Below are 13344 nucleotides of genomic sequence, written 5' to 3'. Positions count from 1 at the left end.
ACTTCAGTAAAGGATCTGAACACAATTGCAGGTAAAGACAATGCACACTGCAGCAGTGACATCCTCAGCATCAGCACCAAGACAGACAAATATCTGCAGAGCTCCCACTCTGATCCTTTTTTAAAGTACCAGAAACAAGTGGAACAAAGGTAAATATACTGCACTTCTAAACGTACACTTCATGATTTGTGTAAATGCTGTAAGCCTGCCCCTAACCAGTTTCTATGGCAACGAAATTAAACGTGGCTAGATTTATTAATTAACTTGTGGATTAAAGCGCATGCGTGGATGACAACGCCCACTTTACGAAGACACGTCCGTCAACCCAAATAGACGATCTTCGAAGCGGTGAGACGATCGGCGTGGTTATGTTCTCAAATATTTCTGCCTATAAGTGTGATTTTATCGTAATGTTGACCTCCATTGCAACTTCATACGAAATTGGTATTTGTTTTAAGTGTGTTAAAGCTGTTGGTGCTGCTTCTTAAAGGAAAAACTGCTTATTTAGCGACATGTAATTATAACAGACCCCCGTCCTGCTGTGTAATGGTACAGTCCGTCGACGTCCTGCGCGGGAGCGGAAAACGTGCATCCGACTGTGCGGAAAAGCAGCAGCGTTTTCCTGGTAAAAATTTACGATATTTAAAGAATTTGCTTAACTACGACACATGCCCTGCTTTCTTGTAGATGTGTGCACTCACTAGAGGTTAATAGAGGGAACTGTTGTACTTTAGCTAGCAGCTAACAGCTACAAGCTAGCTAGAGTGTGTGTTTGTTGATGAGGCTTTACTCACATCGTGTTCATGCTCGTTAACGTGCCTTTCACGTATTATTAGGTGTCGGTGAGATTAGCTTGGGTACATTCCGTGACTGTGAGAAACGCAGGACTATTTATGTCTCAGTAAACCTGACTGTCATGTTTGAATGAACTGTGGACTATGAAGGATGTTGGTTGCGGTTAAGGGGGAGGGGCACCGAGTGAGTGCGTGTCTCATGCACCCCAGTGGGGTTTATGTGAATCAAGGTGCACATGGTTTTATCTAAGTGTACGTTTGCTTTATTTTCCAGCTTGGTAATACATCCAACATGGCTCGAGACTGGAAACCCGGTGATCTGATTTTTGCCAAGATGAAGGGTTATCCACACTGGCCTGCAAGAGTAAGTCTGGGGCTCAATCACAGGAAATGCAAATATTTAAACAAGTGCCACTGATTTTAGGTTAATTAAATGTGCCTTATGAGTAAAATGCATGTGCAAATGACACACATGCATGTAGTATGTTGCAATTCTGTGCTTTTAGTTTCCTCTCCTGTCTGTCTTTGCCAGATCGATGAAGTCCCAGACGGTGCAGTGAAACCATCCAACATCAAGTTTCCCATTTTCTTCTTCGGCACCCATGAAACGTTAGTAACAGACCACAACCTAACTGTCTGTGTCAACGCCTTTGAGTTAGATGAGCATTTAGTGTTTCACTTAGTCTGAATTCTCAAACAAAATAGGATATATTGGAGGAAATGCATGGCCTGTTTAACCATATGTAGACATTTGTCCATGCAATAGCCTGTCATAGAATCTCTTCAGTGAAAGTACTGGTGAATCACATGATGAATAAGAATTTCAATGTACTTGAAATCTTTATTGAAATTGTTGAGAAGTAAGTGAACTACAGTGGTTAAGGCAGTATTATTATTATTTTTTTTATTCCAAATGTATTATTTTAAATAGTAAATGGTTGCATTTATATCGTGCTTTCCTTCAGTTGTCTATTGAGTTGTCATTGCGCTCTGTTGAGGGACATTGTTTCTTTAATACATTAATATTTGATGAGGGGCTGAACAGTTACCTGCCTGTTGTGGCACTGGGTGCTCCTGCTCTACTTCATAGTAAACCCATACTACATTTTTAATGATTCAGAAAGTGTCAGATGTACAAATACCCTTAAAATAGTTTTCTTTTCTACAGGGCATTTCTTGGCCCAAAAGATATCTTTCCATATCAGCCTAACAAAGAGAAGTATGCCAAGCCCAACAAGAGGAAAGGCTTCAACGAAGGACTGTGGGAAATAGAGAACAACCCAAAAGTAGAACTTACTGCACCCAAGGTATGTCTGCCTTCTCTTTGTCTTTTCAGTACGTCTCCTTTAGACTTTGGTCTTGGGGTTGGATTGACTGTAACTCAGATACTGCTTTACTCCACTGAGTGTGGCAGTTTATTGTGCATGCACTTGTATTTGCTTTTATCTTTATTTTGCAACCCCATGTGTTTAGTTAAATAGATACTTCAAATTCAAGAAAGCTTGACTGGCCCATAAGGGGATCAAACCCTCTGCGTTATTAGCACGCAAGCCCACTGGCTACGTTCCCTCAGGCTTCACTCACATAAATGGGCCACCATAGTGTACCTATAGTTTTTAAAAATTTCCACGTACCTGGCAGAAACAAAATCTTGAGATATATTCCTTCACAACATTAATACCTTGTTAATGCAAATTCAGGATCTTTTTTCAGCTGAATCACATTTAATTTTATAATATTTTTTTGTAAAGGAGAACTGATGATGGATTTAGTAGGAAGCAGCTGTAGTAAGGTTTACTACCAGGAGTAACTTCGCTGATTTAGACCCCCATCGTTATTATTGTTTTCCCCAGTTGTCTCATTGAACTCTCTCAACTCCTCTTCACATTGCTCAAAAATATCTTTTGTCTAGCATAACAAAGTTATAATGCAAAGAAAAAAGTCATTAAAGAGTATCTCCTTTGATTATTTGTTTTACCAAAACGGAATAACGTTGAAATCAACATGTAGAACATTTTTCCATGTTTCCACGGGTGTTACCAACACTAAAGAAATGGGGCCTTTACATACTGTAGACATTTTGCTACTTCTGTTTTATGTTTTTTGATACCTGTCTCCTAACACGGCCTGCAGTTCATCCTGAAAGTCCCTAAACTTTTGTCATAGGAACACAGATTTTTTAGTCTAGTTCTAGTCAGAGTGAGGGCTTCATCCTCTGCTCATTAAACACAAGTAATACGTGTAGAATAAAGACCTTTTTTTATAAAATATCTCGACTTTAATCTTTCCCAACGGAGCGGCACATCAACGTTGAGTATTTCAAGGACTGTTGGAAAGTTGAAAGTCTGACTATTAGTTCTGTTTTTACACTTTCAAGCTCTGCTAAGAGGTGTAGCTTTTTATTGTTTTTTTTAAAACTGCAACATGCATTTCAAACCTGTGGGCAGGCTTAGGGGTTCACAGGGTTAACCGAATTCTTCTTCTGTTTGAAGCCGGTCCCTCCTGAGTCTTTTGCTGAGAAGGATTCAGACAGCAGTCCAGAAGGAGAAGAGGATGCAGATGACAAGGGGATGAAATCCAAAGTAAGCTTCTGTCTTTCCAAAGTAAACATATACAGTCGCTCCGCTGCATTGACATTCTACTGGTTTGTTCCTGTGTTTTTAGCTTCTTTCTTCTTCTTCTTCTTCTTTTTTTTTTTTGTTGCTGTCTCGAAAGTCTTTCTCTGTGTGTCTGCTTCATACTGAATTACATATCACTGCAGGACACGGTTTACAAGTCACGAGTGTCATTCTTTGATTACAGCTGAAGAGGCATGTGTGCAAAGAATAGTATGTGCTCCAGAAGAATACTCGCTAACTTTTCTCCCTTTCAAGACTCGTTTACCCCACCACACTGCGTCCTATGCTGTGTCTTGGGTGCATTCAGGTTCCAGGAAGTGAGGCTGAGCAGGAGAATGAGAATGAGGAGGAGGAGGATGATGAGGAGGAGGATGATGAGGAGGAGGAAGGGTCTCTGATCTCTGAGCAGGGTCCTCAGAACCAGGATGTACGTACTTTGCATGCTGGGTTACCATAAAGCGGTGCAGGTCATCTCACCCCCTCTCCGTGGGAAAGCATGTGACACTTGGTGGTTTTTTTCAATTGGTGGTTTTTTCTGTTTGACTCAAAATTCTTGTTGGTGGCCACAAAGTTCTGTCGGTGCTTGATGTTTTATTTAGAATGATGATATCAGGGAAGCACTAAGGGCTCACATTGTGCTAGAATGTCTCCGGATCAAATCAATTTAGACAAAATTCAGTGTCTGACTAAAGCAAAAATACAAAAGGTGCATTTTGTTCTGTTTTCTCTCTGTCTGAGACCATCCTGACATTTTGTGGTAGCACTTTCCATTTCCCTTTTCCTGTCAATATACTGCAAAATTCTACTGTTTGCAATCAGTTGATGCTATTTTATTTTTGCATGGCTTTCTGTGTACTTTGGAGAAAGGTAAGTTGGGACTGAGTTAATGTCTTAATGTAGTTTTATTCAAGATGAGACTGATTGTATTTTATTACTACGCTCCTCCTGCTTTGTCTGCTATATTTTAACACATCACAAGCTGTGTCCCAGTTCTGCAGTACATACAAGTTCATACAGAAGTTCTAAGACCTACAAATGTCTGACTAAAAAACAATAGATTTTTTATTTTTTTTGTGCTGTTGTTGTGCCCTTGTGCTCAATGGCGGAGTCCGCAAAGAAAACGCTCACAACTCTAAAATACAAATAAGTACAGCTGTATCTTCTCTCTCAAGATGAAGTTAAATTGGCAGTAACATCCTAAAGTAGACCTGGGACACATCTGTAGTGAATGCACATTTAATATTGCATAAGATGTAATACACCAGTTATACACTAGATGGTGTCACTGATCCCTAATCAAAGGCCGACCAATGCAATGTCCACGATCTTTTGACCCAGCTTCTTCTCCTCTTACTGCTGCAGTTTCTACTGTCGCGTTGAAATGAATTACGGACACAGCTAAAAAAAAAAAAGAAAGGGGAAAAAACAGCATTATGCCAACTGTAATAAAATTATTGAATCGTGTCAAATTTTAGGGCCCCACTCAGAAAGAATCGGCAGATGTTCCCAAACCCAAGAGAGGAAGAAAGAAAAAGGTTGGTGGTGTTCATTAAATGGTTTGGTTTCAGAAAGCATATAATTAATAGTAACAGATTACAAGAAATATTTTAAAACCCATGTTTTAACTTTTTTTCTTAGACTGATGGGGAGCAGGAGATTGAAAAAGATGACGCGCCAGCAAGTCCTGTCAGTCCTTCAGGTAGGCTGTATGTCCTGGGATGCTGTTTGTGACTTTTGGCCCTCAAGATGATGATTAATCCAAATGACATCAACTTAAGGTTTGCTGTACACACAGTTTGTTTGAGAGTGACCATAAGACAGACACACATAGGCAGGAGATGGATATATACTGTGTAATAAGTGGATACATTAGACACACTGGCAACCCTTAGCAAGCATTACTAGGACTTTATTTGAATGTAATGCCAAATGTTAGTAGAATTCTGAGTATTAACTTCATATGCACAAACTGAATTTATGTCGTGTGTGTCTGCACATGTAATCAGGTGGAGAAGGTCCAAAACGAAGAGGCAGGAAACCCAAAAGTGAGAAGTTGCTTTTGCTTCAGCAGCAGGACCAGCAAGGCTCTGGAAGTGAAATGTAACTATCAGCAAACACGGCACAGAATTCTCACATAAACCTCACGTTTGCTTTCTGTACATTACCATTGCTTAGGCTGTCTGCCCACGTTTATTTTTCCTGCATCGAGAACAGAAGTTCTGTAAATGTACTTTTTTTTAATGTAAGTTTGTCAAACTGTCAGTCCTTTCATAGAGCACAGAAACTGTAATTTCACAGACCATTAGGACAGCAACATCTAAAAACAAAAACATGTCTTTTCCTCTTTTCAGGGACACTGGTGAGTTGGACAAAAAGAGAAAGCGGGCACTAGAGGATAAGTCCCAAAGTGGAGAGGAGGAGAAGAGAAAGAAGAAGGAGGACAGCAAAGGAAAGGATGCAGAGGCAAAGGAGCCTGAAACCAAGAAGAAGAAACAGTCGAAGGACGACAGCTCCTCTGGCTCTGACGACGAAGAGGCAAGTATCCGCTCCGTGCAAGTGTCTACACAAGTTCTCAGCACTGAAGCACCAACATTGTTTCTAATAAAGGCTGTTGTTGCAGTCAGCGTGATGTTTTCATGTGCATGATTTTGATTTCAGAAAAACAAAGGCCGAAAAAAACAACAAAACTCAGAACTGGACAAAGACGTGCGACGGCGGAAAGCAGATGAATTGAGAGAGTACGTTTACACACACAGTACCCAGCAGAAGTCACCAATGCCTGAAAAGTTATATGGATGGTTATATTACTTGTTACTGGAGGAATGGACGGTTTATATGTAGAAGGGGGACACTTCATGCCTTTATTGGCAGGTTGACGGTATAGAGATAGGAATTGGAGGATTGGAAGTTTTCCAAAGTTGCTGTGGGTGCATTAACTGTGAGGCCAGTGGGGGATTTCTGACACGTTGTGGTTATTACACTCTTTCAGACAAAACAAAGATGATGGCAAGAAAAATGAAGAGAAGACAGGAGCCAAGAAAAAAGGTGATCATTTGAATTCCAATTGAATGTTGCTCAATGATGTGAATGATCATTTCTAATAGATTGAATTTTATTTTATTTTTGGACAGGTTAAAATTATGTTTACAGATATTTTGTTAAATTTGAACTTGAGTAAAATTCTGTTTAAAAAGTATTGTTTTAAGAGGAACACTGGTTTCTTTTCTCTTTCCCTTTACTCAGAAATGTCGACTGACTTGAAACTCCAGAGGCTGCACAGTGACATCAAAGTTTCACTGAAAATTGACAACCCTGTAAGTTCCATTGATCACTGTCAAACACGTTATCTTACATGAGTCTGTCTGTCTCCTCTGACAACTTCATAAATGGATGTTTTCGCCTTTGTGTGCTGAATCGACAGCGAGAGAAGACTTCAGACACAGCACTTTGTTAAAGCATTTCATGCTGATTGTCCGTATAATGCTGTCGATGTATGCTTTTCTTTAATGCAAAACAAAACACCAATACACACATTTACAAAATATATAACAATATAATGAACAGGAGCAGTTGAGAGGATAGGAGCATAGCACCAGGGACTATAAAATGAGAATATTGTTTTCAGAAACCGTAGCTCATAACCAAGGCAGGTTATCACCTCTTGTTGAGAGGTACATGTCCTATTTTTCCCAGAGAGTATCGTATTTGTCCCCGTCAAGAACTTTCTTGTGGAATTTACTGTATCACAGAGAGCCAAAAAAAAACTGTGTGATAGCTCCTCTGGGGTTTTCCTGCCTCAGAGTGGGTTGATTTGGTGTGACTGTGCATGACTGTAAGCGTGATCACTCTGAATACAGTAAAGGCAATGAGTCTGTTACCTTATTTGACAGAAATCTGAAATCTAAGTTAGGCATGAGTAAATGAAACCCTAGTGAACAAAACTAGTAAAAGAAGGTTTTTTGTTTGTTTGTTTGTTTTTTTAGATTTAATTTCTCATTGTTCTGTTTTTTTGGTTGTTTTTTTTTTTTTGGCTTTAAATGAAGGCGATAAATACTCCTCTGTGAAAATGTTTTAAGGTGAAAGACCCTGGTTCTCCCTTCTTATTTTTAAACTCTTGCACACAGATTCTCTCCTTCACACTGATTTGCGTTTGCGGCTTAGGTCTGGCCTTGACCTATGGAGTAGGAAAACTTAAACTTGACCCAGGAACAAGACAGTGTCATGATGAGTCAGTCATTTACTGAAACTGGACTGTGGAAGCATCTCAGTAATGTGAGAGTCAGATGTTTCAACTGTGACACAAAATAACGTCCTTAAAATGACTTACAAAACACACTAGGACACTGGTCAACAGGCTGGACAGTTTGGAATAAGTTTTGATTCTGAAACGAAGCCTTAAAAAATGTCGGTTGATGGCGAGCAAGAAAAAAACAGTCAGTGAAATCAGATTTTTGTAATTATTTTTCTTGCAGCATTTCTGATAAACAATATTTTTTGTGGTTAAAATATCAAACATTGCCTGGTTAAATAAATTAAGAATATGTTATGTTGGTCTGTACGAAATTTTATTGGGCTTTTTTTCTGATGTTTCATAAAATAAATAGTAGTCAAATTATTTGGCAAACTAATTGATGAAAGGTGCCATTAGATGCAGTCCTTATTAGATGCAACAGCACATATTTGTGTCTACTTTCATTTTAAAATGTTCTATTGTTTGTGGACTATCCAAAATACAGTTCCATAAGTTTAGTCTTGGAATTTGTTGTATTTGTTGCTGTTTAATTGTTTTCAAATTAATCAGATTGTCATTTCTTGTGAGGTAGTTTTTTGTGCAGTTTAAGCACAGTTGTTCCATTTTTTAATGGTGCTCAAAGCGGATCACACATCATCTAACATATTTCAAGAAAACAGATAAACATTGAAGCTACCTTACGAGGTGTGTCAGTGAAGTTTCAGGATTGGTGTCACAAACACTACATTTCAAATCCAAACTACAAACTACGAGTTTTCCCCTTCAAAGTAATCCCCCTGGAGTCTAACACACTTCCCCAGCCTTCTCTGCCACGCCGCCATACACTCCTGGAAGGATTCTTCCGGGATCCTCCACAGCTCCGTCATCACAGCCATCTTGATGTCGTCCACGTCTTCAAAACGGGTCCCCTTGCTGACCCCCTTGAGCTTGGGGAAGAGGGAAAAATCCCACGGAGCCAGGTGGGGTGAGTAGGGAGGTTGCTCCAGCACAGCGATGTTCTTCTCAACCAGGAACTGTTGGATGCTCAGGGCATTGTGAGCATGTGCGTTGACTGGTCCTACCACAACTCTCGCCTCTTCTCACACACTGAATGAAGCAAACGCCGCAGGATCTCTTTGTTGATGTGCTGGTTGATCGTCTGAAAGGGAAAACTTGTAGCTTGCAGTTGGGTTTGAAATCTATCTTTTGTGACACCAGTCCTGGAATTTTTCTAACGCACCTCGTAAATCTGTTTAGTCTGAAAACAGTTGCTCAAACAAAGTTCAGATATGCAGAAAACATAAGTACACATTTCGATATCACAGCTTTTCACTTGCCCTTTTTATTTTGCTTTTTGCTAATTCTATGTGCCTTTACTTCTTTTTCTTCCTTCAATGCCACCTTTGTTGTCGACCTTCCCTGCCCTCACTTCACTAGGATGTAAAGAAGTGTTTGGACGCATTGGATGAGATTGGCGCCCTTCAGGTCACAACCCAGCACCTGCAGAAACACAGCGAACTCATTGCAACGCTCAAAAAGGTAGACACGGACGCAGAATGTGTTTATAACCAGGTTGTTGTAAATGATTAAGTTGCTGAGCGCTAATGCAAGCGTTTATTTGTGTTTTAGATCCGCAGATTCAAGGCCAGCCAGGATGTCATGGACAAGGCCACCATGTTGTATAACAAGTTTAAGAGTATGTTTCTGGTTGGAGAAGGTGACTGTGTGCTCAGTCAGGTGCTCAACAAGTCTTTAGCTGAACAACGGCAGCACGAAGAAGCGAAGAAAGGAGCGCTGAAGAGAGTTGAGCAAGCCAAAGAAAACAACTCAGGTACTATTCGTTATCAGTGCTCTTATTTTGTGCTTCTTTCCATTGGCTGGAACACATACGCTGATGATTGTCACATGTTCAGTACATTTATTGATGCCACTGAAACAAGATGTCTGACGTTCTGCCTGAAGTTTTGGTTATTTAAGGTTTTCTAATTCAGTGGAGTCGCTTGTTTCAGCTTTTGGAGTTCATGACTCAGTCTGTCAATGAACAACGAATCTGTGAAGAATTTGATCATGAACACATTAACTGCGACCGCGCACATTGGCAATGAAGTATTTGGGACACTGGCTCACTCTTTGTGCACATTTCAAATGGTTTAACTCCAGCTGAGTTTCCCTTCCGGTTGGGATAACGGCAGCATCAGCAGATGTGATGTGAGTGGATTTCGTGTGACAGGTGCAGATAAAGGTGTTGCTCACCTTGATTAACCCTGCAGGTTTGGAGTATTACTGTTGCCTGCAGCTCTTCATCCTACCAGCTTATCTCTTTTTTTCTGGTTTTAACTCCCCTGCAGTAGTATCACTGGTACAAATGATCTGCAAAAACATGCATCAATACAGACTTAGTGTCAGAATATGCTGAAATGCCTGTAGTATTTTTGTAGTTTCTTTTCTGTCAATGCAGCTTTTAGTCCTGGTCTCACAGCTGTTGGGCACTACACACATATACTGGATAACAGGAGGGGCTTGATGGTGTTGGAATTTTTTTCTTCTTGTGTCCATAAGTTTAAAAAAAAAATCACTAATACCAAAACTGCACATATAAGAGAATATATCTTTGTCCTCCAGGGTGACATAAGACACGCAATTAGTAAAACAAACACATAATTAAAATTACATTACACAGTTTGTGTCAATATTTGTGGCTTGAAATCTCATCAGTCAGAGTTCCTCACTTGGTTTGCAACCTGTGATTAGGGGTTGGATGTACTCCAAGTCAGGGCCTCCGTGACATTGACTTACTGTATGTCCTGTTCCCTAAATAAAGGCTGGGAAATGAGCAAAAAGTCGTCTTAAAAAATTCTGCCAATCAAACTGCAGAGTTAAAAATATCGATGGCACTTGGAATGGAGAAATTCTTAAATGCACGTTTGTTTGCCAGACGGACTCTGTAGCACCTCTCGGAGTTCAAAAGTGAAAATGTTGTTGATGAGGATGTTTTAACCTCTGTAGTATTTATATATACCACACTTTGCTAAGAACCGACTTTAAACAAAATGTTGTCAAATATTCTATTACAGTTAATCTGTACAGACCATATATGCTTATGATTGGCCTTTCTTTAACAAAAATAAAAATTTAAAGAAGGACATGTGTATTATGGCGCTGACAGACTGTGGTTAGGATTATAATGCAGTGGAGACACCATATTTGAATTTATTTTCTACTGTGATAACATTTGTACATCTGTGAATTTGTGCTGATCGCCATTATTCATGATATGTTGTATACAAGGTAAAAATGAGTGGTTAAAGTCCCTCTTTGCTCACTGATTAAACCCCTATAAACTCATCTCAGTAAATCAAAGTTACATATTTCTAAGTTTTTTCCCATTAAAATAATCCCTGCTACTCTAAAATGGTTTAGATATACCTCAACAACATTACTTCCTCTAGAATGCACAGATCCATAAAGTCCTTGTCTCTCTCGTCACTCACCATTCCCCTCCCACTGCAGCTGGAGCACACCAGCTCACCTGCAGTTATGCTCAAACACTGTAAAACTACCCTATGCCACACAGGGGCAAGTTGTACGAATATAATAATATCTTTGGTATTCAGCCATACACGTTTAAAGCTGAAAAACCATGTCTGACAAATAGGTTTGTTCCATATGAAACCCCAGAGGTCTGAAACTGTATCTTTGAGACTGACATTGGTACCCTGCAGTTTCATAGTGGAAATGCTGAGCTGCTTATTTTGTTCATGTTCTATCTGCCAGCACATAAAAACATTATGTGAGGTGTGTCAGAAAAGTTTCAGGACTGGTGTCACAAACACTACATTTCAAATCTAAACTACAAACTACGAGTTTTCCCCCTTCAAAGTAATCCCCCTGGAGTCTAACACACTTTCCCGGCCTTCTCTGCCACGCCGCCACGCACTCCTGGAAGGATTCTTCCAGGATCCTCCGCAGCTCCGTCGTCACAGCCATCTTGATGTCGTCCACGTCTTCAAAACGGGTCCCCTTGATGACCCCCTTGAGTTTGGGGAAGAGGGAAAAATCCCACGGAGCCAGGTGGGATGAGTAGGGAGGTTGCCCCAGCACGGCGATGTTCTTCTCAGCCAGAAACGTTTGGATGCTCAGGGCGTTGTGAGCAGGCGCGTTGTCATGGTGATCTCTTTGTAGACGTGCTGGTTGATCGTCTGAAGGGGAAAACTTGTAGCTTGCAGTTTGGATTTGAAATCTATCTTTTGTGACACCAGTCCTGGAATTTTTCTGACGCACCTTGTAAATCTGTTTAGTCTGAAAACAATTGCTCAATAAAGTTCAGATATGCAGAAAACATAAGTCCACATTTCAATATCACAGCTTTTCACTTGCCCTTTTTATTTTGCTTTTTGCTAATTCTATGTGCCTTTACTTCTTTTTCTTCCAAACGCCACAGGATCTCTTTGTAGATGTGCTGGTTGATCTTCTGAAGGGGAAAACATGTAGATAAAGTTTGAAATATATCTTTTGACACCAGTCCTGAAATTTTTCTGACACACCTCGAATGGACACATTGACAGGGGGAAAAAAAAAAAGATTTTCATCAGTGGGCCATTAAAGTAAAAAAAAAAAAAGTTTTTATAAGAGCCACTATTTTTTATTAGAATTATTATTATTATTTGTTTTTTTGTTTGTTTTTAGTGTTTGTTGTATTACAGCACAAGGCATTGAACAGTTGTAACAGTTAGTCAGGTGATAAAGTTGCACTATAAGGAATGTCTACTTATAAATCCACTATGACCGGCTGACTCACATAGGACATCCGACCACAGAACAGAGACATTGAGGCTCTGCTTGCCAACGGTTTCCACTCTCCTTTCCAGTGGGATTGTCATAGGACCTCTGTGGTCAGTATTCTCTGTAGAAACAGTGACTGCAATCAGACATTTGAAGCCACATCCCTGCTTGTACGTACTCTACCACCACCCAAATACGTATCTCTGTGAAAGGTCTTCTTCTAAAGCGAAGCATGGCAAATGGATGGAAAATCGTATTTATCTCAGTAAGGTCTGGAGTGCTGCATGTGTCATCACATGCTCCTGTGAGCTCCTCTCTGTGGTGGTGAAGGTCGCGTGGTGATATTCTGTCTGAGTCTGTGTGTCTCTCTTGTTCGCCCAAAGACAAGGTGACAAATGGCGATATCAGCCCTGAGGAAAAGAAGCAGGAGACGGAGAGAGAGAAGCTTCTTGAAGACCCATCAGCAGAAGAAAATCACAGGTAGTTAACACAACACACAAACAAGTCACAGTGGATGATCGTGATCCCATCATCCCCTTAAAACTGGGGTAGGCAGTTGTTTTGGCCTCACTGGGCAAAAAAATTCCACAGTAGCATTTCAGCATGTTCAAGTGCTCTGAGAGAAAAGTAGATTTTTGCACCTCCTCTTGGCTTCATTTTCCGACTCTATAAAATCTAAGCTGTAATGGGAGACCGGTCTTTTCACCCAGAGTGAAAGGGCTTTCATTCAGGAGAGCGGGGTTCGAATCTTATTTTTTTAGCTCGACTGTTTTTGCACATTTGAAGCATGTGCATATTCTCACAATTGTGTGATGGGAGGGGAGTTATATTTTCAAAATATGGTGTTTGTTTGTTTTGCCGTGTCCAGATTTTCTGCCTACTGCAGTTTTAATGGACTCAATAGAAACTAAATGACAAT

The 13344-nt window shown here is 40.2% G+C and overlaps 1 protein-coding gene across 2 annotated transcripts in view; it reads left to right on the top strand.

The window, feature by feature from the left end:
• Window positions 1–557: 557 nt before the first annotated feature.
• The window catches only part of psip1a (PC4 and SFRS1 interacting protein 1a), a 15541-nt gene continuing 2754 nt past the window's right edge, over window positions 558–13344 (top strand). The window contains exons 1-16 of one of the 2 annotated variants that reach the window (XM_008287403.1): window positions 558–625; window positions 1069–1158; window positions 1327–1403; window positions 1963–2101; window positions 3287–3376; window positions 3720–3839; window positions 4888–4947; window positions 5051–5111; window positions 5419–5512; window positions 5764–5947; window positions 6071–6150; window positions 6402–6457; window positions 6656–6726; window positions 9081–9182; window positions 9273–9474; window positions 12809–12905. In XM_008287403.1, coding sequence (XP_008285625.1) covers window positions 1087–1158; window positions 1327–1403; window positions 1963–2101; window positions 3287–3376; window positions 3720–3839; window positions 4888–4947; window positions 5051–5111; window positions 5419–5512; window positions 5764–5947; window positions 6071–6150; window positions 6402–6457; window positions 6656–6726; window positions 9081–9182; window positions 9273–9474; window positions 12809–12905 — 1505 coding nt within the window. In that variant the 5' untranslated portion in view covers window positions 558–625; window positions 1069–1086. The remainder of the gene's footprint in view (window positions 626–1068; window positions 1159–1326; window positions 1404–1962; window positions 2102–3286; window positions 3377–3719; window positions 3840–4887; window positions 4948–5050; window positions 5112–5418; window positions 5513–5763; window positions 5948–6070; window positions 6151–6401; window positions 6458–6655; window positions 6727–9080; window positions 9183–9272; window positions 9475–12808; window positions 12906–13344) is intronic. The other variant, XM_008287412.1, reaches the window with a different exon arrangement.

The sequence above is a fragment of the Stegastes partitus genome, unplaced genomic scaffold (assembly GCF_000690725.1).
Source record: "Stegastes partitus isolate 25-593 unplaced genomic scaffold, Stegastes_partitus-1.0.2 Scaffold11, whole genome shotgun sequence".
Classification (NCBI taxonomy): Eukaryota; Metazoa; Chordata; class Actinopteri; family Pomacentridae; genus Stegastes; species Stegastes partitus.
Note: the sequence above shows the minus strand (reverse complement) of the source record. Positions and strands in the feature narration are given on the sequence as shown.